Source organism: Orbicella faveolata, unplaced genomic scaffold (assembly GCF_042242905.1).
Source record: "Orbicella faveolata isolate gen_17 unplaced genomic scaffold, um_ofav_v1 contig_46, whole genome shotgun sequence".
NCBI lineage: Eukaryota > Metazoa > Cnidaria > Anthozoa > Scleractinia > Merulinidae > Orbicella > Orbicella faveolata.
Window position 1 is genome coordinate 28423195 of NW_028301576.1, and position 25941 is coordinate 28449135.

The 25941-nt window shown below is 37.9% G+C and overlaps 1 protein-coding gene and 2 pseudogenes across 2 annotated transcripts; 2 read left to right on the forward strand and 1 right to left on the reverse strand.

The window, feature by feature from the left end:
- The first annotated feature begins 7 nt into the window (after positions 1-7).
- Positions 8-6388, forward strand: LOC110040707 (uncharacterized; annotated as a pseudogene).
- An 11-nt stretch (positions 6389-6399) lies between these two features.
- LOC149099444 (uncharacterized) lies at positions 6400-9096 on the forward strand (annotated as a pseudogene). The gene is made up of 4 exons (XR_016203443.1): positions 6400-7131; positions 7455-7666; positions 8124-8267; positions 8652-9096. The product of XR_016203443.1 is annotated as an uncharacterized LOC149099444 (transcript).
- A 12696-nt stretch (positions 9097-21792) lies between these two features.
- Positions 21793-22739, reverse strand: LOC149099445 (uncharacterized). Its single transcript, XM_089276838.1, has one exon. It carries the CDS (start codon positions 22737-22739, stop codon positions 21975-21977), a length of 765 nt encoding a protein of 254 aa, XP_089132964.1. The 3' UTR covers positions 21793-21974.
- Between the last annotated feature and the right edge of the window lie 3202 nt (positions 22740-25941).

Below are 25941 nucleotides of genomic sequence, written 5' to 3' on the forward strand. Positions count from 1 at the left end.
GAAATAAATGAGGTTCAGTGTAAATTGCTTCACGAAGTGTGGTGTATGCACCATGATAAAGGAGCACATCCACAAGCTGAAAGGAAAGGCCCGTAGGGTGACATGGATAGAGAAAAAAGCCATTCATCTCCAACAGCAAGCGTAAGTGACAGACTCAATACAACACGCGGTTTACTGTTTGACCATTGATTGCAAACCATGATGCCTTTTCTGTTTGTAACACATGTTTTTGAATGAATTCACATAGATTTTTCTCATCAAAGATACATCGATCTCGGAATGTACAAAATTTACACTTCTGTCTTCTGCGGTGAGACACAAGAATTGTGGCTCGGTTTGGCCTTTTCCATTAAGGAGATGCCAAAAAAGTGCTGGCTAGGTTTATTGTAATTATGGAGGTGCGGTATTCAAGTAATAATAATGATGATGATGACAATGGTAATGGTAATGATAATAATAATGATAATAACAATAGTCATCTTTCATGAAGTCATTAACTTTCTTCATTTAAGGAGAGCATTTCAGCTTTACACCCACTTAGCACAAATTAAACTATGATATCTCAAAAACTAATTACTGTATTTATTCGCCTATAAGTTGATCCCGGCTATAAGCCGAGACCCCAAACTTGAGAGAACTGACGATGGGCTTAAGCTTGTCAAAAAAAATTGGAAAACTCTCGGCTATAAACCGAGACCAAAGTTTTGCAGAAAAATTTTACCTTTGAAGCGTCCCTCTCAGGAAACATATGTTGATTGTTGAACGAATAAACACAACCACATGAATATTCAAAAGTTTATTGTAAACAGTTAGTGAATCAGCGAGAATGTGAATATCAATTGATCCTAACTAGTCTATAAGTACAGCTGAACATAACGAATTCCACCATTCAGACTAAGTCTCAAACAAACGCTTACCGAAATTATCAGTTTACATATCATCCATGATCGTATTCATCATGCCAAAAGTTCGCCGTACTTCTTACAACATGGCTTTTAAGCTCAAAGTTGTTGCTGAAGCTGAGGCTGTTGAAAACAACTCAGAGATCGCCTGAGATTACGGGATTAGCGAGTCGATGGTTCGTCGATGGAGAAGAGACCAGGCAAAGCTTTTCAACGGCGAGCTGAAGATGTCTGCAAAACAAACAACGTTGGGCCGCTTCACTCCAAAGTATCCAGAGCTAGACCAGCAGATGTTGGAATGGTTTTCAGACCAAAGAGAGCAAGGTGAGTACTCACTGCTTCATGTCAAATCAGATAAACATTTCATGTAGATTCAATTGATTTTTTATTATCGAAATTGATCAAAAAGTTTTCCCTCGATCTCTTCGCACAAGCGAGTGCACGTGAGTTTGTTTGTCGACCTGTGGGAACCAATGCTTGTGATTGGCCAGATTTAGAAATCGTCATAACAAATTAACAATGCCTGTCAACGCAAAGTAAACAGAACACTTTGCTTGATCACTTCGTTCGCTTGAATGTTTATTAATCCTGGACGGTTTTATTTTTCACAGGTATTGCCATGAGTGGATTAATGCTGCACCTGAAGGCAAAAGAACTGTCCACCGATCCTTCATTTAAAGCTTCCCTTGGCTGGTACCAGAACTGGAAACGATGCCACTCAGTAAGCCTTCAAACAAAAACAACACTCGCCCAGCGACTACCTCAAGACCTAGAAGAGAAAATTGTCCAGTTCCACCGGTTTGTCATCGCAGCCAGACGACGAACAGATTATCCCCTGTCCCGAATTTACAACATGGACGAGATGCCAATGCGTTTTGAACTTCCTTCAAGCCGAACGCTAGAGTTCAGTGGTAGTAGAACTGTGCCTGTTAAATCTTGCGGAGCAGAGAAGCAAAGCTTCACCGTAACTCTTGGCGTCGCTGCAGATGGGGCCAAACTTCCTCCCAAGGTCATCTTTAAAGGTGTCTGGACTCCACGAGACCTCGTCATTCCTGATTCTCTCCATGTTTCCTTTGACAAAAAAGGATGGATGGATGAGCCAGGTGTTCAGCAGTGGATTCGCCAGTATTTGCCGAGGAACCCTCGCAACGAACCGTCGCTGCTAGTATGGGATTCGTTCAGAGCTCACCTAACCGATGCCGTCAAAAGCGATCTCCAACGGCGCAACATCGATGTAGCAGTCATCCCTCGAGGTCTAACCCCCATTTTGCAGCCCTTGGATAAATGCTTGAATAAGCCATTTAAAGATCACCTCTGGAAAAAGTACTTGGCGTGGATGATCACCGGGCCATTTCAGTTCACCCCGGCAGGAAAGAAGAAGGCACCAACTAGAAATCTTGTCCTTCGATGGATTAAAGAAGCATGTCAAGAGATTCCAGAGGAGATGGTAAAGAAGTCTTTTAAGAGCTGTGGAATTTCCAATGCCATGGACGGAACGGAAGATGATGCAATCTACTCTGAGGACTCACAGGAACTCGATGATGATGAAGAAATGGAGGATGAGTTCGAAACGGATAGCGAAGACGAGACTGATGGTGAGTACACTTTTAGTTGAAAGCTAATAACTATCACACACAAACGGTTCCTTTAGGAGCCACCAATTATATAAAAGTTCAATGACCAACATTTTACGACTTGTTTTTGTTGTGTTTTACTACAATTTCATGAAACTGACTTGGCTATAAGCCAAATCAGAAATGTCTATGATGCTTTTCACTTTGTTGATGACGCTTCGAAGAAAAAAATTATTCAAAACTCTCGGTTATAAGCTGAACCCCGCTTTTCAGAAAAAAATTCCCAAAACTGAGTAAAATTTTTTGCAAAAATCGCTCGGCTTATAGGCTAATAAATACGGTATTTGCTTTACATTTTATGATAGACAGGAAGACAGAAGTATTATAAACACCAAACAAAGCAAGAAAGATGTCTGACATATACATGTCTGTTATCACTGATGGGATGGATTAATCAAAAACTAACATCCCACATTTCAAGATGAAATCCAAGATAAGTTTGTTTCAACACTGTCTTTGAAGATATCTGAAGAAGAATGAATGCCAAAAGGCCATTGGTTCACATAATTAGGGACCAGGGCCATTAGTACTTTGAAAGTACCAGACAGAGTGATATTATGTTTTGTAGTGTAAATAAATGGTTAAGAATATTCTTTATGATGGTAATTAACAAACTCTGTCTCACGTCAACAGCTGGAAGGAGAACACGCTGAATTTATGACAACCCATGTAACCAGTGTTTTGTCTCACGGACATAATTTAGCTTGGACTTTCATTGATTTACTGAGATGGCCTGCTGAAGCCAATCCTACCATAAATGTCCTGTTGACTGTGCTTAAGGTTATCGTTGATCAGGTATGTTAAATCATTATTTGTGAGTGGATCATGTTATTTCTCAACAAGTATAAATGCAGAAATTAAAACTGAAGGACCTTGACATGATCCATTTTTCACATTTCTTTCTCAGAGGTTGGGAGTCTTGTGGTGGTGTTGTATTGGCAGATGGATAATTACTTCCGAGACGGCAAAAATATATATTCTGGGATTCTGTACCTTCTTAGTCATGGCAAGGGTTTTTAAAAAGGTGAGAAAATGTATCTTCAGAAGCCCGACATTCCTTAGTCTAACGCCTATGAAATCCTCAAATGAAGTGCAAATTTTTAAGTGCCAGTGAACGCTTTGATAAAAATTTGAAGCGAAAAGGATTAAGATTTCTTGCAACTGTTTACTGATGGATTTTGTCAAATCAAGATAGCTTGAAAGATGAATTTAAACTTCTTCCTTATATTACTGCATTTCCCCATTTCATTTAAAATAAGGTAACTTTGATTGCGTTTGGAAGTCTGTTTACCAAAGTAGTTCATGTTTGATTAAGTTATTCTGCTCCACTTGCAGGTGATGAGGCTGCAGTTTTCTGACTTGGGTTGTTTTCAATCCGCTTACATACCTTGCTTTTTCAGCCTCTGAAACCTTCAATGGACAGTTTTGGCTGATACCAGGATACGGGGTAAAAAAACGTTGGCAACTTCTTTAACTATGTGTTATTTTTGTCCGCTAACAGGTAAAACTATCTTACCTCCTTGTCGGTCACACTCACGAGGATGTAGACCAAGTAAGTGACCTGTTTGTTACATGTAGTTGTTGGTTCGGTTTCTTATGAACTAGTACCAGTTACTGCAGAAGTGTTTAACGGGACTGCGTTTACCTTCATATTTATGCTGTATGTGTTAATCATGAACAAAACTGTAGTCTTGGTTTACGGTAGAGCTATATTGTCGACTTTGAGCTATCACATCATATCTGTTGTTCAACAGATGTTCAGGAGAATTTCGGAAGCATTAAAAAAAGCAGATGCGACCACACTAAAAGCCCTACGAGACCTGATAACGTCCAGTTACACCCCGAATCCATCCACGGTGTACATGGACAACATTTATGACATGAAGTCCTGGATATGCCCATACATCACAACTTTTCAACATCATGGCACCCCTCACATTTTTGGTTTCACAAAAAATGGAAAAGGTGAAGTGGAAATGGTGTACCGTCTTCTGGCTGGTTGGAAGTGCAAGGAATGGTTACCCAAGGAGGGACCATTTGTTGTAATGAAAGATATACCTCCTGGATATCCTTCCTTGCTCAGGCCAGAGGACATCAAAAATGTGACGCCCGAGGCCATGGAAAGGCATCGGATCACCTCAAGTCTCGTTTAACTGGGGCTGACTTTGAATGGTGGACATCCTTTATCGTCAAAAAAAGAGTGTAGAGGGAAATGTGGGAGGAGATGACAGAGGAAGAATACCTGAAAGGCAGGGAATCCTGTGACATCAGTGCCCTTTCCTTCAAATCTTGGCCCTCAGACCAGGATGTCAATGAAGATGACGAGATCTTGAGGGCTGAAGCAGCTATACTTCTGCAATTAAACAAGGAGCACCACCCAGTGAGATATATTCGAGAAATGCAAGCACGCTATGTTGTCCAAACTCTGATGGATAGTGCAGGGAGATAAATTTTCCCAGACTGACGGCTTACCTTAAGCTGTCGGCTATCCTACATTAAATTGGAGGGGTACTGAGGATTGACTACTTTTGTTTAAGTTATTTAAGTTAACAATTATTTCAGTGTTGATCAATAATCTCTATTTTTCGTAGGTTAAACGGACTGGTGGACCCCGAGCTAGGACTGTTTCCCTTGGAAAAGAAAACCTTCCTGTGGACCCACCACCAAGAAAGAAGAAAAATACAAAAAATTAATTTTAACAAAAGCTTCGTTTATATTCTTGGTCTTCAGATACCTGCACATCATGCAAGAGAAAAATAAATCCATAAACTATTCAATAGATAAACTCAAGAAATAGAGATATTGTAGAAAAGTAATTAATGCAAAAGTCCCAGGGCTGTGCGATATTCCGTACTAGAGTTGGTGGATACTGAGAACTGTTTCTCATTTAAGAATGATTGTAATTCAGGCTCCCTTATTGGACAAGGCTGGGAACAGTTTTCAGAGTGACAAAAATTCTCAGTTTCCAGTTGAAAAGTGCATTTTCCACTTTGACATTGCACTCTGTTAGAAGCATTCGTGTCCCTTTAGCTGTTACATGCGTGTTTTCCATTCTGCCTTGGTCCCAGTTCTCCTCACACAATTTTGATCTTACTGAGGGGTGCTGGTGAGTACTGGAATGTCATCCAATCCGCTGACACACAACTCTTCATCTAAGGGAAGCGGTTGGAAAGCCGATACATGATGTAGCGTCCTTTCCAAACGAGTATTTACAATGCCGTTTTCCATACAGCATGTACTGAAAAAAAAAATCGCTTAACTAAAAGAAAGCAAAGATCTAATAGTAAGAAGCTGTTTCCTTGTAATTCTCGCCAGTTTGATGAAAGCAAGTTTTGTTCAGAGTTCATAATTCGACAGCATTTGAAGGTGTTTGGAAAATATGAACCCTCTTCTCATAATGTGGACCATGAAATGAGTGATGAACTCACAACAGATAGTGACCATGATGAAAGTTCTTCTGAAACAGACAGCTGAAACAGTGGAGGTGAAGAGAATGCCAGAGAGGGTGATCAGCTAAGCAGACAACATTTGTGAAGATGATGCAGTTGTTGAACAGGATGATCCATCGAGTGATGAAATCGACGAGTCAGAGGATTCAGATGTTCAGTTAGTCTACAGTGATTCAGATGACAGTAGTTTGACAGATACGGAATCAGAAAATGATCGTGAAGGAAATGTGTATAACAGTGACTTTGCAAAGTTACCTCTCTATGAAAATTCTGTGACCGTCCTTCAGGCTTTAGCAGGATACTTGGCATGGTTTTCTCAGCATCCCAGTGCAAGCAAGACCTCCATTACTGAGCTGTGCAGTTGCACCAGAAATTTATTCTTCCATCTCCTAACAACTTGCCATCATGCTATGATGAGGCATTTAAGCTGATTAAGCCATTCCTCTTGCCATACATCTCATATGATTTTTGCATCAATGAATGTGTGGTGTTCAGGAAAACAAGCCAGTATGATCACTCTAAGTTAAAAGAATGCCCAATTTGTGGAGAAAACCGATTTAATACTAGCAGAATTGCTAAACGGACATTTAGCGATTATCAACTTAGGCCTCGTTTGAAGAGAATGTTTGCCATAAGCAGCATCTCCCAATGTCTTCAGGCCCATGCAATCTTTACTAATGATCCTGATATCACAATGTACAATGTGCATGATTCTCCTTTATGGAAGAAGGCTTTTACGGAAGATGGTTTTTCCAAAGGAGACCCAAGAGGGATTTTGTTACAATTTTGTACTGATGGGGTCAACCCTTTCAACTCAAACAAAGTAAATTATTGTGTGTGGCTAATAATGTTCAGTGTCTTAAACCTCCCAGGTCAGACACACCTACCAGAACATAATGTTGGTTGGAATTGTACCTGCGCAAGTAGAGGGTAAGGAACCCAAATCACTAGATCCTTACCTAGAGATTGTTGTGGATGAACTGCTGGACTTGTCAGAAGCAACATTCTATGATGGTTATCGGAGAGCTGAATTTACCTTCAAGATTGACATTTTTAACTGTGTACTAGACTACCCTGGACTTACGAACATTCTTAGTGCTCCTGGGCCTAATGGCCTTCAGGGATGCATGTGGTGTGAAAAAAGAGGTACGTGTACAACTTGTACTTACAATATGGTCCATTTTTATATCCATGTATAGTTTGTTTACCATAATTTTAAAGCAGTTTGATTGCAATGCACACTATCTTTCACTTAGGTGTAAAGTTATGTCTATTTCTTGAAAATTCTAGCTTTCTGGTGATGCCTTCAATTGTTTTTTTAGGTGACAGCACCTAAAATTTTGATACTCAATTTCCAAGCCCTGGATAGTTTCATTTTTCCATTGTTACATGTATGTTGTTTCAATTTACATTCACAGTGAAGTTAGACCTACATGCTACATTATTACATTTAATAGTTTCCTTATTAGGGAAACATGTAACCTCACTTCACAAGGTTGTCTATCTGGAAAACAGGCGGTTCTTGCTAGAAGGCCATGAACTGTGAAGAACTAAAGGATTTCCTGGAGTTGAACGTGAAACCCGTGAAAGACCAAACTGCTTGACCAATGAAGACATCCTTTGGAGTGCTGTAGCTCACAGTAGGGCCAAACACAAAACTCAGGCAAGCAATGTTTTGAAGGTAAAATGTTTTTTTGAAATCTTGTACAAAAATATAAACAGTCATTTGCAAAAAAGTTGCTCTGAGAGACATATATAGAAAGTTAGGACAGAACGCTGCACCAGTGAGCTGTGGCGCTCCTTTTGTTTTGCAGTTTTGGTGGCTGAGTGTGCTAATCCCGTTGTTGCCTGATAGGAAATGAGACCCGAGGTCCATTCCCACACAAGACACTAACCTACCAGAGCACTCTTTTTGCAAATGACTGTATTTATCAATATATGGACATACTGGGGTGCAGTGGAAAGTTATATGGCAAGCTGGGTTGGTGCACGAGAGTGCTTATAGCTAAATATAGTTCTACACATTGTTTGAACAAAGATCATCATTCTTTATGCTTGTGTCCTGAGATTGGACTTACATTGAACAAGTTTAAAGCAGAGCCACAATTTACTGACAACAGTATTCTAATTATCTCCAGGTGACAGGCTCCAAAGGTGTCAACTGTATCATGTTGCTTTCAACCCATAACAGGGTGCACCACGACCTGGAGAATGTCATTGTAACATTTTTCAACCTCACAACTGGGAAGGGGGATAGCAAGAAAGTCAGAGATGGTAAAAACTGAAACATTTTTTTAAGAAGGTGTCTTCATGCTAAAACGCTACCAGCACATGTTAGTTCTAGCTTTTTACAGTCGGGGCTTGATTATCTACCAAGCAATTTGTCTGATTTGACCACTGCACCTTTTAGCAGATGGCAGCATTAGTTAAAGATTGCTTGCTGGAAAGGAGTGTAAAGAAAAGGTGGGAGTGCAAAGACTGTGAAAGGGCTGTATTCCCCTAATTTTCTTGGAGTTAATAAATTTGAAAGAAGATCTTGGTTATGGTGTATTACTGTTTTCATGGCTTTGGTTCCCCCATCTACTGTAATCACAAGAAACCCTCCTTAGTTACAGCAAAATATGAATACACATTTATTATTTGACACTCTGAATGTAATTGCTTAAACTACAGATGAAAATGCTGTTGCTTCAACTTCCAAAGGTGGTTCAAAACGAAAAAAAAAGGAAGAAGTCCTTCCCAATGCACCATTTCGTATGTCCAAAGAGGAGATGAAGTGTGTTGACAAGCGGGCCTTAACTGTCTGTGTACCACAAGGCTATGGTTGGAAGCCCAGTGCCGGATTTCTGCCAGTTACTTGATTACATGTCACCGGTTATTATGGTCTACTTTCTGGTATGCTGCCTAGCTGCCCCTTACTTGTCACAGCTGCCTTGAACAACGCACTGACAAACTGAATAGTTACATGTAAATGTTTTTGTCATGTAGAAAGATATATTCCTTTTGTCTTTTCATTAAATTTGACAGGTAAAACAATAATGCTTTATTTGCAGATTGTGCCCAAAAGTGAATTGCATACTGACTAAAAACAGTATAATTGAAAAGATTAGAAAATATACACATTGTTTCTGTGGGCTGCACCTTGCAATTTTGAGATAATGATAAAATACATTTAAAATGTAAAATTATTAAAGTACATTTGGATATAATAGTATGATTTGAATAGTGTAAAAATGTTTAAGTTATTAATATTATTAATACAAGCAGTGCAGTGCACATGAAGGCACACCACTAGAATAAGGTCTCTTTGAAATCGTTTGGTTTTACATCTCACTAGTGATATAGCTTATCACAATCAAAGGCTCCTGTGAGCAGCTCATGGATGAATGTTTCCTTTTGCCTCTGTTTCAAAACGAGTCTTCGTGCGAAACCTTTCACTTAAAAATGAGTTAATAAACCTGTAGACGGAAGTCATATGAATGGTTTTGTACTTAGACTCGTTTTGACATAGAGGCAAAACGCAACTCGGAAATGGCCTATTGGATGAATGTAGAAAACGTAGTTGAATAAAAAGAGAAGAGGAATTGATCACTGTAGAGTTGTTCTTGATACTGCAGTGGAAAACAGGAAAAGAAACATCAGTTGGTCAAATGTGATGCATGGGTTCTGATGTCCAAATATGGTTGTTTATTGACACCCTTTAGGGGGTTGAATTCGTTCTTTGGTAAAATTGTTTCATAATAAATAATTATTTATTACATGTTTGAAATGGATCTCAACAGCTAGAGTACAACAACAAAAATCAAGTTGAACACTGCTTTTATTAGGAATATTTTCTTTCTTTTTAAGTCCACTGAAATACCGACTACCATAATGTAACACATGAAAGCTAAGAGGAGAAGACATCGTAGCCAACAGTCTCTTATAAATGCAGATAAGATTATACATTTTTTTGGCTGAGTTATTAATAACAATCTTTACAGCGGCAGGACACAGATGTAGTAGAAGTACAGCATGATATTACTGTCATTTTAGAATTGAATGAAAATTCAACAGGTATAAGCTGAAACAGTTAGGATAGCTTATACTTCAAATAAACATAGCAAGATTTGTATTTAATTAATAGAGAGAGATTAACACACTCTATTTTTGTGTTCCTTTACACTGGAGTCTAGTGTTTTCCTTTAATTGTAGTCCTAATACGAAGGCCTAATGTTTCTCTACATGTATATGTTCATGTATATGAACATGATATGGAGCTCCTAATTTTAAGTTGAAGTTGTATTTCTGTATTCCACTGTAAAGCTGTAGGTTCTGAGTCAAGTTTTGACACATGTAGTGAGTTGAGGTAGATTTCACATGTCAACATTCTTAACTTTAAGTGTTTCCAACTCTGTAATTATACTGTAAATCCTCGAATTAGCACTCCCCTTGAGTAAGCGCCCCCCTTGAATAAGTGCCCCCCTTGGTCAAGCCCCCCCCCCCTCGAATAAGCGCCCCCTCCTCCTAAATTTGAAACAAGTGCCCCAGGCGCTAATTCGAGGATTTCTGGTGTGCAGTTTGGAGAGGCATTTTATGTGCTTGTAACCAATGTTTTTTTGCAAAGAGTGAGTTTCGACAGCTGAAGTGGAAGCTAAAAAAGGTGTTGAAACCATTTTATTCTCTTCCTAAGTAGGAGTATTCCACATCCATCTGTAATTCTCAGATTAATTCCATGAAGTCTTAAGGGTGACTTGTGCTGTTTAAGCCAGTTTCTATGAAGTCTTTTGCTATTATTTTTGGCAGCTGATAAATAGTATAGCATCAGTAATGGTGTAGTTAATATTAACATTTTCTTACTGTCACTTGCATATCATAGTATACCATAGTTGTTACCACAGTGTTCTTCCTGGTTATTTGCATACAGCTGTGTGCACAATAGTTCAATTTGTTTCACCTGCAATACACAATAAAGATAATAGTCATAGTTTAAAGGGGTATAAAAATGAATGCAGAAAAATTACACATGTAGTATATCTCTAATTTGCTGCCCTTTCCCCTCCCCCTGTACCCAGCCCCAAGAAAAATAGGCTTCTTACCTAAATGTGGTATCCAAGTGATATTTCTTGTTTTTCTGGAAAGGGTTTAAGAATGAAAATGCCAGTTATAAATGGCATGCTTTCCTTTAAGAAATATTGGAGCTAAAAGAATTCCTTTAACCTGAAAAATTTATTCTTATATACAGCATCTCCAAATTCTGGTGGAGTTACATGTAATTTTGAATCCCTTTGAGGACTAGGGATTTAGGAACATGAAAAGCACAGGAAATTCAAACCATTCTTTGTTTCTGTCAATAAATGTTCTGACATTTAGATACTTATTTGGTATGTAAAATTTAACCTTCAGCTAAATTAATTATAATGATCTCATGATATACATAGAGAATTGATTTTAACAGATATTCAAACAGCTCTCGTGGAAATTTATATAAATGATCACCTGCTGATTGAGCACATAATTTGTGGTACATGATCTAGCATCATCTATCTGTGTATGGTAGTCAGTAGTATACTGGTTAATCAACTGAGTGTATCCGTTGTCTGTTATAAGATATTTCATTAGATCCTTTTGTTCTGTATTTGCCTGCATGTGATCAATATTGAAATCCCCACGCAGAAATTGTAGGTTTTATTAATACTGAGTTGTGAAGATGAGTGAGAGCATGAATTAACTGTGAAATTGTATTTCAAAACAGTTCAAAACATTAAAAGGTACACAGCAGTTCCATAGTAAGTTCTTATGTCAGACTGACTAAAGTAATTTCTGCAAAGCGTAAATTCACGAAGCTGATATGCATCATCTGTATCTGACAAGCAAAGTTTTGATTCAACAAAAATGTTGACATCAGCTTTTTAAATGTTGTAATCACTTTGCACATCATCTATATGTGGAGGTGGAGCCAGAGGTGGAGAGATCCAACATTCTGAGACAAGACTGTTTTGTCTGAGATGAATTGTCGGTCTGTAACACTGGCAAAGGTACAAGGCTTGCTTGTGTTCTTAGTCTGCTCATTTCACATTGAACTTTCTCACTAACCTTTATTTTGAACTCAACGTAAGCTTCTTCAAAACTACACGAGGCTGAATATATACACGAGAGACTTGTTATCAGCATTTCCAGTACAAACTACATCCATAATACTGATTGATAATACAAATCGCCGACAGACTCAAATCAACTCTGTAAAGACAACATCTAAAAATGACACAAAATGGTGAATGTCAGCTGTTTAGAAAACCATGTGCTTTGTCAGATGACTAATTTCGGGATCGAGCAGTTTCCAAACAAAAGAATCTAACTACTAGTACGCAAAAGTGCTCTCATAGACATGGTTTTTAAAGAAAAAAATGATACAACAAGAAGGCTTACCTTAGCTTCCATATAACATGGCATTTATTTCATTCCTCGTCCAGGTGACATTAAAACATTTTTAAATGATTCCGTCGATTTGTCCACGGACCACGGTCAATAGACATTGTAGCTTTCAACATTTCGATGCAAGGATCGTCGCTTACAAGATTTCATTGTCGATTTGTCATAGCAAGTGTTCCTAAGTGTGAAAACGTTCCATTCTTCAACCCACGAAGGAGTCCCTGTTTACAAATCAAACAAAAAAACATCTTTGACCTCCATGCTGTGTTACGCTGTGTTGTTGGACAAATATTCATGTCTTTCTAGTACCCCTATAAAACCAGTCAAACATATGCCCAGAAGTCCTCGAGACAAAAACAATACTTAGCAGGGGAGGTAGGAGAAAAATGTTCAATCTGGTTTTAATGAATAAATTAATCAGATTTTGTCATTTTTTGATAGCCAAGACGTTTAAGCATCCTGACTATTGATGATTGGTTTATCAATTTTATTTTTTGCGTTTTTCATGATTTGATCAAGATATTGCTCTTTTGTCATATACTCAAATTTATATCTACACCAGTCTTTTTGTGCAAAAGCAGTACTATGACCAGGTAATTTATCACAATTTTTTTAATTGCAGCGGAGCACATGCCAAGATTTCTAGCTGCAGAATTTAGGGAGCAACCAACCAACTCAAATTTAGAGCTTTCCTCCAACTTCGCCATTTTTGCGGGAAAAATTTGGAGGAGGCATTGCTAAAAAGCCGCCAAATCTGGAAAGCTATTTGAATGTAAACGACACACAATTGTGATTGGCTCGGAAAGGCCTTTACGCTATCGTTGATTGGTTGTACTTTGATATGTGAAAGAGCTGTACGCCATTCTGTGACAATAAAGCGTATAGATTTCTACAAATGAGCTTTACGGAATAAAATTCTTGTGTTATGTGTAATAAAAAATGTGACATCGCCCAGCCATATAAATTATTAGTATGAAATGGAAATAACTCATCACAAGCATGTGAAATAGATCTGAAATAACATAAAGACAAAATCCACATGTGAAATTTTAATTTCAAAATGCAAAATGTAAAATGTTTAATTCCACAACAGATCTAGACTCACACATTAAGTATGATTAGTAGCACCAATGAAAGTTTTAGAGTACCAAATAATACTAATATTACTTTATGTAATTACTTTAAAAAGCAGTAGGCCAAGATATCTAACACACTGGCTCAAAAATATTTTTGGCCCAAAATACACGTATACTATGCAAAACTATCCCAAAATCTTTAAACTGGACCAAAATCTACAAACACCAGACTAAAAATCTGTTAGTTGGACCAAAACATGCAAAAAATGCAAATTCAAAAATCTTTTTCTCCCAAAATAGGCAAAACTATTCTAAAATCTTTAACACTGGACCAAAAATCTGTTAGATTGGAACAAAACATGCAAAAAGGCAAATTCAAAAAATATCTTTGGCCCAAAATATGTAAAACTATCCTAAAATCTTTAAAACTGGACAAATATCTACTAACACTGGACTAAAAATCTGTTAGATTGGAACAAAACATGCAAAAAGGCAAATTCAAAAAATATCTTTGGCCCAAAATATGTAAAACTATCCTAAAATCTTTAAAACTGGACAAATATCTACTAACACTGGACTAAAAATCTGTTAGATTGGACCAAAACATGCAAAAAGGCAAATTCTAAATATCGTATAGTTATTCCCTGGACATCTGAAACACAATTTCAGGTTGTTTAACCTAGTTTAGAACCCACAATTCCCCCCCGTCTCTTGCAGTTAAAAGAGGCTTTGTGACATATTCTGCAAGAAAAGGAACAGTTGCCTGCTCAAAAATAGCCTCACTGTGAACCACACAAAGCCCACTGTCATCATCAATTGAGTTGTCTTTCATTGTATCGACAGTTAGAAACTTCTGCTCTGCTCCCCTGTTTTGACCCTAACAATGGAAGAAACTGTGTCCTCATCTTTCTCAACGAGCTGAGATCTCCATATCCAGCACTTCCCCCCTGGTCGCAGTGATTTATTATGAGAGAGGAATTTATGTTTTAGGGGCCCTGTTTCATCAATTGGTACTGTGATGTTGTAGTAGGTTTCCATGGCTTCCACTTCATTGTAGGTGGGTAGATACTGCACTCTCTCTCCTATGAAGGGTTCAGCATTTTCTCCAACAGTGAGCAACGTGTCAGCAGGAAGAGACCCAGAAGACTTCATGAACTGCACCCAGTCATACAAATAAATATTAAGAATACAAAAATACCAAAAGTCATCAATAATGCAAGAGATATTTTAATATACTGTAAATTGTTTGACAAGATACATGTCATGTGAAACAGCTCAAGTCCTGCCTCTGCTATCTTATTCCCCTTACTCCAGCACAGACGCATAGCTGCTCTCTTCATTTTTGCTCATGGATGATGTAGTTTACAAAATGATTTTACCAGAAAACAAATTCAACCACCTAAAGGGTGTCTATAAACAACCTTATTTCAACATCAAATCTATCCATCAAATTTGACCAACTGATGTTTCTTTTCTTGTTTTCCACTGCAGTACCAAGAACAACTCTACAATGATCAATTCCTCTTCTCTTTAAATTCAACCAAGTTTTCTACATTCATCCAATAGGCCATTTCTGAGTTGCCTTTTGCCTTTGTGTCGAAACGAGTCTAGGTGCAAAACCATTCACTTCCGCCTACAGATTCATTAACTCATTCTTATGCGTAAGGATTCGCATGAAAACTCGTTTTGAAACAGAGGCAAAACGAAAGATTCATCCATGAGCTGCATACAAGAGCCTTTGATTATTGAACCGTGTTTAGTGTTGTTGTACTGTGTATTACCTTGAACAGTGAACTGCTTCCACATTTTTGGTTTTATTGTTCTGTTCCATCTCTCACAAACAGATAACTTTTCTTCATTCTCAGTGGAATACAGTGTTATGTTATGCTTTTGAAATAAGTCTTTCAAATGTTTGTTATAATATTCTTTACCTTTATCAGTCCATAGGTACTCTGGTTTTCTTCCTTCTTTGAATATTTCTTGAAAAGCTTTTGCCACAGTTTCACCTTTTTTATCCTTCAATGGAATAATCCGACACCCGGAAGCAAGGAAATGTCGAAAGAAGTGGGTTGATTTCGTGAAACAAAAGAGAGCGAAGTGGGAGCCTACACGAAATTCCTCGATATGCTCGTGACACTTCACTGAAGACGATTATATTCGTCGCATCAGTAACAAACAAGCCAATCATGCCAAGGCTTAAACGCAATGAAATCGGCATAACTGCTGTGCCATCAGTCCATGCCAAAGCGGTGACAAAAACACCAGTGGTCACTGAAAGTGCAAAGTGTCGTCTTGAACGGGCAGGAAGAATCTTTGTCAAATGTTTCGAACTTTGGTAAAGGTAAAGAATCTGTTCCTACCGACGCGTTGGCCGACATGTGGGCCGACGTGTTGGCCAACACTTTTTAACCTTATAATGTACAAGCTGCATCGGTGATGCATTGGTGGTGCATCGATGGTGTGTTGGTGGCGTGTCGGTGACTCATTTGGGCCTTATGGAACTATTGCAAGGCTAAACGTACCTTTTCCAAACTCAACTGAAATGCCTTCAATGGAAAACTTTCACTACGATATGAAAATAAGAAATTTACTTTTGGCCGCCATCTTGTTTTTCATGCTCTTAGAACCCAGTTCCCTTTACGACAACTGTAATTGGTACCTAGTTCTTACTTCGGCAAACACGTCAGCCGACTGTCAAGCGACGCATCGGCCGAGACTTTATCTTTATTTATTTAGCTAAACTTTATTGAGTTGGTCATTGACTTTTTCAAACTTGGTGGCTGCTAAAGGAGCTGTTGTTTTGTTGTTGCTGACAGAGCCCTCTAGGAATAAAAGGTATCCTCCAACGCCAGCGGTAACAGCTTCTTCGCAACGCGAGGTCATTTCACCAACGGCAACAGATCACCCAGCTGCCTTCGACTCTCCTGCTCGATCCTTTTCAGCCCCTCCAAGGTGCTTTGGTACGTCACTTTGTTGACAATTCGCAGCTCCGCTGTGCCGAGGAAGTCTCTGATCGTGCTGCATGCTGTGCCTGTAAGTCTGTAAGCGTTGTTCGGGCTACATTTCTTTTCATTCAGAGTTGAGAGCACCGCCATGTATCATTGATGGATTTCCACAAGGTCGTTCCGGTCGACCTTCGCAGCAGCTTCATGGTTAGTTCCAGCTGATGGTTCTGAAGAGTTCTGCAAAGTTCGTAGCTGCTGCTCCAGGGCCTTAACATGGTCATCTCTTTCTTTCCACTGCTCTTTGTACGCAGCGATATCAAGAATAAATCTATATACCAATCAATTCTATTTAAATCAATAGCTCTTCCAATTGAATCTGTGACATAAAACCTTATTTAACTTATTGTATATGATGATACAGGTGAAAACAATAAAAATCTTGGTTGATATTGAAATGGAAAACTTCTCGTCAAATTGTCTGTTGGTATTACAACTATTGTATTTGAAGATCGTCCATCAACCAATGAATCTGCGATAGCATCACAGTTCACATTTATGACATCTATACTGTTGGTTATGTTCGGTAGTTTGCTTCCATACTCTGTTTGCGTTATTATTTTTTGGTTCAAAACCAATTAAATCACCAAATTTTGAGTTTCTTAAATCTAATCAATGATTGTCACTTATTTCTATTACCACTTTGTATGTTGACAAAACAAATGTAAAGTTTATACTATCAGTTTTATCTGCTTTCACATGACCCTTTTTCATGTATTCATGAATATAGTCATCAATGTACATACCATTAACAGAAGTTATTATTGATAAGTTAATAAAGATGGTGAATTTTAAGCTCGGTAATGAAATGTGAAGGTGGATTAATCAACATGACACGAGCGTGGGACAAAGAAAAATTTTTCTTTGTCCCACACTCGTGTCATGTTGATTAATCCACCTTCACAGAAGTTATTATTGTCTCCCAACTCATTCCACTGTTTGTACTGCATTTGATAGTGCTGTTTTCATATTTTGGAGTTATGTTATGCCAACTGTATGTCATTGCTATTCTATTAATAGCCATCTCATTTTTCATATCATTTGACAATTTCAATACAGGATCAAATTTTTTTTTTCTTTATTCTTTTTAAATGCTACTTACACTGCTTACAATACAATATTAATGTAGTTACTTACACTACTTACAAAAAACTTATTACTTACGCCACTTACGATACTAACACTTACTCTATATAATACGCATACTCACGCTACTAAGAATACTAATACTTACACTGCTTACAATACAACATAATTAGATTACTTGCCCTTCTTACAATTCTAGCACGGTAAGATCACACCAGTTTACTCTTGTCACTAATGTACATTCCGAGTTGCAAATTACAGAAAATATGCATGGTATATATATATGCGCCTTGTTTCTTTTCCTTTCATTTTTATTTTCGTTTTCAGGGGACTAGGGTCGAGTTGTCAAGAGATTACAAAAGAGGCAACAGAGGCTCCCACTTTTTTAAAACGATTGTAGTTGTATTTTTTTCCATTTCATAGATATGTTTTAAATACAGTAAGAAATCATTTAGTTTTGGAGAACATTTTTTCTGTCTACATAGCCAAATGTAATATTTAGCATTTAAGCAGCAGAAGTTAATTTGGAGTTTATGTTTAGAGCTATCCGGCCTTAAGCCCAGTGCTGTATCAGGCTCTAAGGGTGTCTCCTTGGCAATAACTTGGCAAGACTGTAGCCATACTTCAAAATTGTTCCAAAAATATTGAGCTTTTGGGCAAGCCCAAAATAAATGTACAAGTTTCTCTGTTTCTCTTTTGCAGAAAGTGCATTTCTCGCTATCGATGAGACCAATTTTTTTCAAGAAGTTGTTTGTTGATATTCTTCTATGAAGAAATTTAAAATTGAAAGTTATAAGTTTTGTGCTCTTTGTACATTGAAAAGCCATTTGGTAAACCTTTTTCCAGTTGAGCTCTTGTTTTGTTGTGAGAGTGACGTCTTCCTGTCACTTTTGTTGACTTTGGTTGGGTGGTTCACTTTTTCCTGATACAAGTTTCTTATATACTGGTCTACTAGGTTTTTTGCTTTTTAAAAATTTTGACAAGAAACTTTCATGTTTAATAGAGGTTCTGATGTTATGGGGTATATATCTTTGAAGAAGTTTTATTGAAGAAATGATTCCAAGAAAGGTTAAAGGTCAGGCTGTCAGGTCATGTATAGTTTGGAAAGCAGTGAGCGAGAGAAACTTTCCGGAGTCATCCATTAAATGTTCTACTTTTGTTATTCCTTTGAGGAACCATTCTTTAAAAAACACTGGTCTATTCCCAACTCTTATTAGTGAATTATACCATAAGGGCGATGACCGAAAGTGATAGTCTGATACAATCTTTTCTTCATAATTGGCTTCTGACCAGATTTCAAGAATTTCTTTGAAAAAAGGATCTGATACTTTAATAATGTTACGACTGTCTTTTATGTTTAGATTTCCAGTTAGTGTTACTTCACCTCCATATTTTTCAAGTTCTGAGTCAAAAAATCTTTTCCAGCTTCCATTGTTTTCCTTATCTAGATACTTCTTTATCCATGTGGCTTTGAGAGATCTATTAAAGGAGGTTATATCAATCATTTTAAGTCCCCCTTCTGAGTAATCATTAATCATTACCTTTCTTTTTATTTTGTCGCCTTTGTCATTCCATAAGAAGTTGTAAAACATTACATTTATCTCCTTTATTGCTGTATGATTTGTTTGCAGAGGAGAAAAAATATATACCAGTTGTGAAGCTATGAGGCTTTTTAAAACAGTAATTTTACCTAAAAGGCCAAGTCTGCAAAGTTTCCAGCATCCCAGAATCGATTTAATTTTTTCTATTTTATCTTTGTAATTCAAAGATATAGTTACATCAGGGTCTGTTGACAACCATACCCCTAACGCTCTGACTTTTTTTTTTGGCCATTTGAAGTCTTTTTCAGGGCAAAGTTTAAAATCCCAATCCGCACTTGCACCGATCCACAAAGCTTCTGTCTTTTTGCTGTTAAGTCTGAGGCCAGATATATCACCGAAATAGTCTATTATCTTCAAAGATTCTAGAAAGGATTCTTCGGAGCCGTCTAAAATAAGGGTCGTGTCATCTGCATATTGGCTAAGTTTAATTTCTTTGTCCTTTACAATTATGCCACGGATTTCTTTTTTTTGGCACATTGCATTGGTGAGTACTTCCACAGAGAGAATGAATAGATACGGTGACAGAGGGCAACCTTGCCTAACTCCCCGGTTGAGCTCAAAGAAATTACTTGCCCATCCATTGTTTAAAATACGGCTTTCGCTATTGCAGTCAAATACTTTTAACCAGTTCAGCAGTGATGGACCGAAACCAAAGTATTGGAAGGTTTCACAAATAAAGGGCCACTCTAGGGTATCAAAGGCTTTTTCAAAATCAAGAAAAAGGAGCAGTCCCGGCATATTGTTTGCTTTTGAAAGTTTGATGACGCTGTCTATTAAACGAATATTTTGTCCAATGAATCTGTCTCTAATGAAGCCGGTGTGATCGTCAGAAACAAGTTTTGGCAGGAAAGTTTTGATGCGGCTTGCAATAACTTTTGTTGCAATTTTGTAATCGCAATTCAAAAGCATTGAAGGTCGCCAGTTCTTTATTGAATTAAGGTTAGCATCCTTTTTTGGTATGAGCTTAATAATGCCCCTCCTTTGTGATATTGAGAGCTTTCCAATTTCGTAGGAATAATTAAAAGAGTGTATCAAAATTTCCGCCACGTCATTCCAAAACACTTTGTAGAATTCGCAGGGGAGACCATCGGTTCCTGGGGATTTATCTGTCACCATACTTTTCAGTGCTTCTAAACATTCATTCTTCCTTAATTCGCCCTCACAGAGAGATTGTTCATCGTTATTTAAAACCTTTTTGTTTTCTTGCTGTGGAAAGAAGAAAGCCCCTTCTTGGTTGTCAATAGCTACATTAGAACTGTAAAGATTTTGGTAAAACAATTCACATTCTTTTAAGATCTCTTTGTCTGTACAAATGAGGTTGTTGTCATTGACTTTGAGCTGGGTTATTGTTCCTTGTTTACAATGTCTCTTTTCCAGATTGAGAAAGTATTTGGTATTTTTCTCACCTTCATTGTACCATTGAGATTTAGATCTTAAAATTGCTCCTTTTGTCCTGTATTCTATTATTGCCGCCAGTTCGCGTTTCTTTGTTTCAAGGTCCGACCACACTTGTTCTCGTCGAGTTTCGTCGCCACTAAATTCAGGAAGACGTTTTTCAAGAGTTGCGATTGCTTGTTCTATTTCCTCTTTTCTAGCGAGTATCTTTTTCTTAGAAGTTCCATATTTCAAGGACTCCTCTCTCACTTTCAATTTAACCATTTCCCATAATAAATTAGGGTTAACAGTATCATCTTGCGCGTATTCAACCTTGGTTTGTTTTATGATTGATTTTATCCGATTAACATACTCAATGTCATTTAAAAAAGAGGTGTTAAGTTTCCAAAAGCCTCGTCCTCTATTGTTAGAATGCAGCGAGATTTGTAATGTAATCATGGAATGATCAGTTTTGTATCCTGGTAATACGTCCGCACTGACGGTGTTACAAAATGTAGTCTGATTTACTAGGAAAAAGTCGAGCCTACAGTGAACTTCAGGTTTCTTTTGTCGCCACGTGAATCTGGAACTCTCAGGGTTTAAAACTCTCCATGCATCTATTAAATCCAGGTTTACAGAGAAATCGTTTATCACTTCCAGCAATTTTTTGTGGGATCTGGCAAGACCACCTTTTTTGTCCTTGTCAACATTCAGTACTAGGTTAAAGTCTCCACCAACAATTATCTCCTCGCATTTAAAGTCGAGTAGCTGATTAAAAACAGAGGTGAAGAAATTTGGATCATCTTCGTTTGGAGCGTATATATTTGCTAAGGTTATGTGTTTTCCATTTGTAATCAGGTCACATATTATGAATCGTCGGTGTAAGCTTTCAAGAGCTGAAAACTGAAATTATTGTTAAAAAGTATGGCTACACCTGCTTTGTTACTAGAACAACAGCTGAATAATGCCTGGTAACCCCATTCAGCTCTCCAATCATGTATATTGACTTCCGTACAATGGGCTTCTTGGATAAAATATACCGACATTTTTTTACATTTGAGCCAGTTGAAAATTTCATGTCTCTTAAACTTGTCTCCTAGTCCCCGAGTATTAATCGATCCTATTCTGAGATCCATTTTTCTCATATATTTTGTTAAAAATAATTTGATCGAAGGCGCTCAAGTGCATTGCTGAAATAAACCTTGAAAGTGTAAGCTGGCAAAATAAATCAAAAATACGAATATTTACATATCTACACGTAAACACTTAAAATCAATAATATTAGAAGACTGCTGATGGAATACGGTTGCATTCGTTACTTTGTTCATATTGTTCATTTTAGAGCCGCCCAACATTAGTTCTAGATGTAGCGGAGGCCAAATCTATCAGGCATAATAATAACAACAAAAAATAGAAAACTATGTATGGACACATTATGCTTACAGTTCAAGTTCCTTACCCAAAGGCCAAAATTTACCTCGGACGAACAGCTTGTCGGGCTGTGCCTTGCTAAATGAAGCCGGGATGTTGTTTCTCCTGGCCTTCTTAAAGGTATCCATTTGTGCCCTCCGCCACTCCACGATCTCAAAAGGCAGATCTTGATACATCTTAAAATTGGTTTCTTGCAGTCGGGGACCTAAAGCGAGCATGCTTTGACAGTCCTCGAATCTCAGAAATCTTGCTAGAATAGGCTGCAGTTTCCCTTCTTTCTTCTTACCAAGGCGGTGGACTTGTTGAATTTCTACCGAGGCAGCATCAACATAGCCAAGATCCCTTTCGAGGAAAGAACGTAGCACCAATTCCGTATCTTCTCTGCTCGCGTCTTCCTTTGGAATGTTTTCGAATTTCAAATTTTCATGCCTAGAGTAGGCTTCAAGATACAGGTGTTGGTCTTCTACTTCTTTAACTCTGGCTCCAAGCTTAAGGTTCTCCTCCTCCAGGCTTTTTAACTTCGTGTTGGTATTATCTTGCAATTTTTTTAGACTCTGCGAAGCTTCTTGGTGATCTGCTTCAATTGAATTTAAGCTCTCTTTAATATTATCAACATCACGTCTTGTGGTGGCGTGACACCTCTCTAAATTTTGCACACGTCCTTCAAGTTTCAAAAGAGTTGCTTGAAAATCTTTCATTGATTTTTCAATACTGTCCAGTTTGTCTAGCTTCTTTAAAATGTTTTGAAGTGTGTCACTAAACTCTTCGGTCATATTCAAGGCGGTAAACTTACGTCTTCTTCTGTGTCTAGCTCGCTTACTTCATGGACACGAACAGCGTGCTCGCCGCTTTTCAATTTTTTGCTTTCTGGAGAAGCGTTCGATATCGAAGATCTGTCTGACGAAGACACTCTAGTTTTCCGTTTGTTCAGTGTTTCCTCCAGAGTTTCGGCCATTAAAATCTGCAGAGCAATTGAATTTAAGGCGGGTGGCTTAAGAAAACACGTCTCACTCCGCCATTGCTCCCCAGTCCTCCCCTCAAATTTGATTATGAAATCATTAGCTTTACTTGTCCCAACTTTGTCTCCATTTTGAGAAGAAAAATGTAGTGATTGATGCATTATATTATATCATTACATAATCTTTAACCAGATCATTGAGTTGAGTATTGTTTATAACTCTAAGTTTATTCAATGTATGTGCTATTTGCATAAATTCTTCCTTCACTGCATCATTACCAGCCATAATACTACCTCCAGGAAGTTCAAGACAACTCAGAAGATCTGGAGGATTATTGTAATACATTACACCGCTTCTGATCTTTTTGTATTTATTGGAAGTTCTGTGAATTGGAATCTCACTTATTCTGTTGAGGTCGTTGAATAAGAAAAGGGTAGGTATCTCGATTTTATCCATACCTTAACTTGCCCACATCGATCGAATGTGTGCAAAATCTTTATTTTCGTCATATTTAAAGTTTGTACAGTTGGTTGGGTTGCCATTGAGGCCTGTAAAGGTCCCAGATGTGACAACAGCAATCTGCTTTGATTTCTTGTTCATTTATTGTGAACATAAAGAATACATTTTGTTGCTATTTAGCAAAATGATTTCAAGAAATCAAGCAAAGAGCAGAGGGGAATTCATCTGAAAAAGTTTCTTGAAGCTGTGTGTATCCCTGTCAATTTGGACAGACAAACAAGGAAATTTAGAATGGGCATCCCTTATGGGAAATGAAAAGAAGAAACTTTCAACAAGCTTCCGCCTCTAAATTCTCTTCCTTTCTACCTCCTGAGGTTTGTGGAAAGTAAGTACAAATATATTGTTTTGCATTGATTTGCTTCTTAATCTTGCAAGAATTTTAACTTGCCACCTGTTTTTTGTTAAGTTTTTTTTTTGAAATATTGCATCTCTTTATCATGTACAGGATTTCAAAGAACTTTATGACATATTTGGAAATTGGAGTCCGTCTGAGAAAGATATCCAGGATTTCCCAGGCAAGGAAATGATATGGCTGTCAATATATTCAGACAGTCTACTGTGTCAGCAACTATACACTCTGACTGAAATGTTTATTTCTATTTACTGTAGGTAAAAGAATGGGCTCTTCTGCTTTGTAGTTTGAAAGGCTTGGATATGCCAAAGCAAACTCCCATAACACCTTACAAACATATTACCGGTATGTCATATCACCTTCCTGGTCTACTACAAGAAATGGGATCTGTCAAGTCATTTACTGGCCAGGGTAGGTATAGTATAGCTATATCTCTGCTACATACACCATGCAAAAATACCTGTATTGAAGGCTTGCAATCTGTCAATGTAAGTGCCACACTTTTAATCCACCGGTAGTTAATATTTTTAAATCTGCCCTCTTTTTTTCTCTGTCATTTTGTAGGTGTTGAGAAGAAAAATGACGACATGCAAAAATACTTTCAAAGGAAGTGTAATCGATGGGATAGTTGTCGACACACTTTGCTAGTAGAAAAAAGGATGGAGGTTTTGGAGCATGAGCAATGTGCCCGAGAACATAGAAGTGTCTAAAAAGGGACATCTCCTATTGGGAACGAGGAAAGAGTCTAGTAGCTAAGAATGCTGTTAAAAATTTTACTGCAGCTCTTTCCACACAGCAAGTAGATGTACAGGAATCTCTACAACCTGAGGGCAACAGTGATTCAATTGCTAGCAACAGCCGTCACCAAAACAGTGAAAGTTACACCCTGAGTGACCTCAAGAAACTACACAAAAGAGAACTAGCTGCAATTTTTCAAATGAAATTAGGGAAACCTCCTTTAACGAAATACAAGGGCGACATCACTTACTCAGTAATAAACCACAATGGAGTTAATTAACAGTATTTAAGCAAAATCCTTGAAGTGGTAACATAACTACTTTTCAGTGTGTTTGCTTGACAAATGCAATGGTTAATTTCTCAGTCCAAGGCAGCCAAGGCAGCTCCTTGCCCTCTGCACAGTACAACTTATGTGAGCATCCAAGAAACAAGTGAATAACAATTGGAAAGATAATTGTCTGCCGATCTCCTCTCTTCATGGGATAAGCACTGGGCCAGCCCTCTGGAAAATACCTTTGGTCGAAGTCGGCCTCTGAAAGCTATATTTTGGTGTTTGAATTTAAAACAGTTCTTTTCACAATTTTTCTGAAAACATCATGTCTCATCTCCACTGTTTTCTGTGTCAACAGGGGTTCAGCAAGTCCACTCTTGATTGTATTTTTCGGTCTCTTGAGGTTCTCTGCAAACACGTCCTCTGGGGGAGATGGATTTCTGAAATAACTGGACAACAGATGGGATGCATTTAACAGGGAGAAGCCAATCTGGTAGAAGAAAGTTTGTTACAGCGAAAATCTCCTCCGAATAAAAACATTTAATTTCTTTCAATGCTTGCATATGAAAAAATCAGTGGTAGCGCCGAGTGGTCTAGCAGGAATTGGTAGAGATATCTGAAAGGGAACATGTCTAACACTTTTGGTGTCTAAAGCAGGACTTACTGTAAAAGAACAAGATCCAAAATGAGGGATTCTGGCTCCCACGTGTTGTGTTTGGACCCCCAACCATGCCACTTGACCAGATAAACAGGCTTCTCAGACTACAATAAAAATCCATGTATGTACTTCGTGTACTTTTTAAACAATTGGCACTACTTTGACCTTAAATTTGCGGTGACTGAAGATTCAAGTTCAGATAACAATCGTTGCTGTTGTAACCCTGTTGATGTCAACAATAATTAACATCAGGCTATTCAAATTTCCTGGATATTCGTGTAAATTCTTTACCAAGAAATGTCAAATAGGATTGCTTTGCTGATAAATGTCATAGCACCAATATAAACACCAACACAAGCAACTGAAGTAGAAGTCCAAGTGATCAGCCACGATTCATCACAAGCTGTGAATAAGCTTTGCTACTGATCTGTTAAACTCAAAACACAACAACAACCTTAGAGGGTGAGGGATGGAGGTC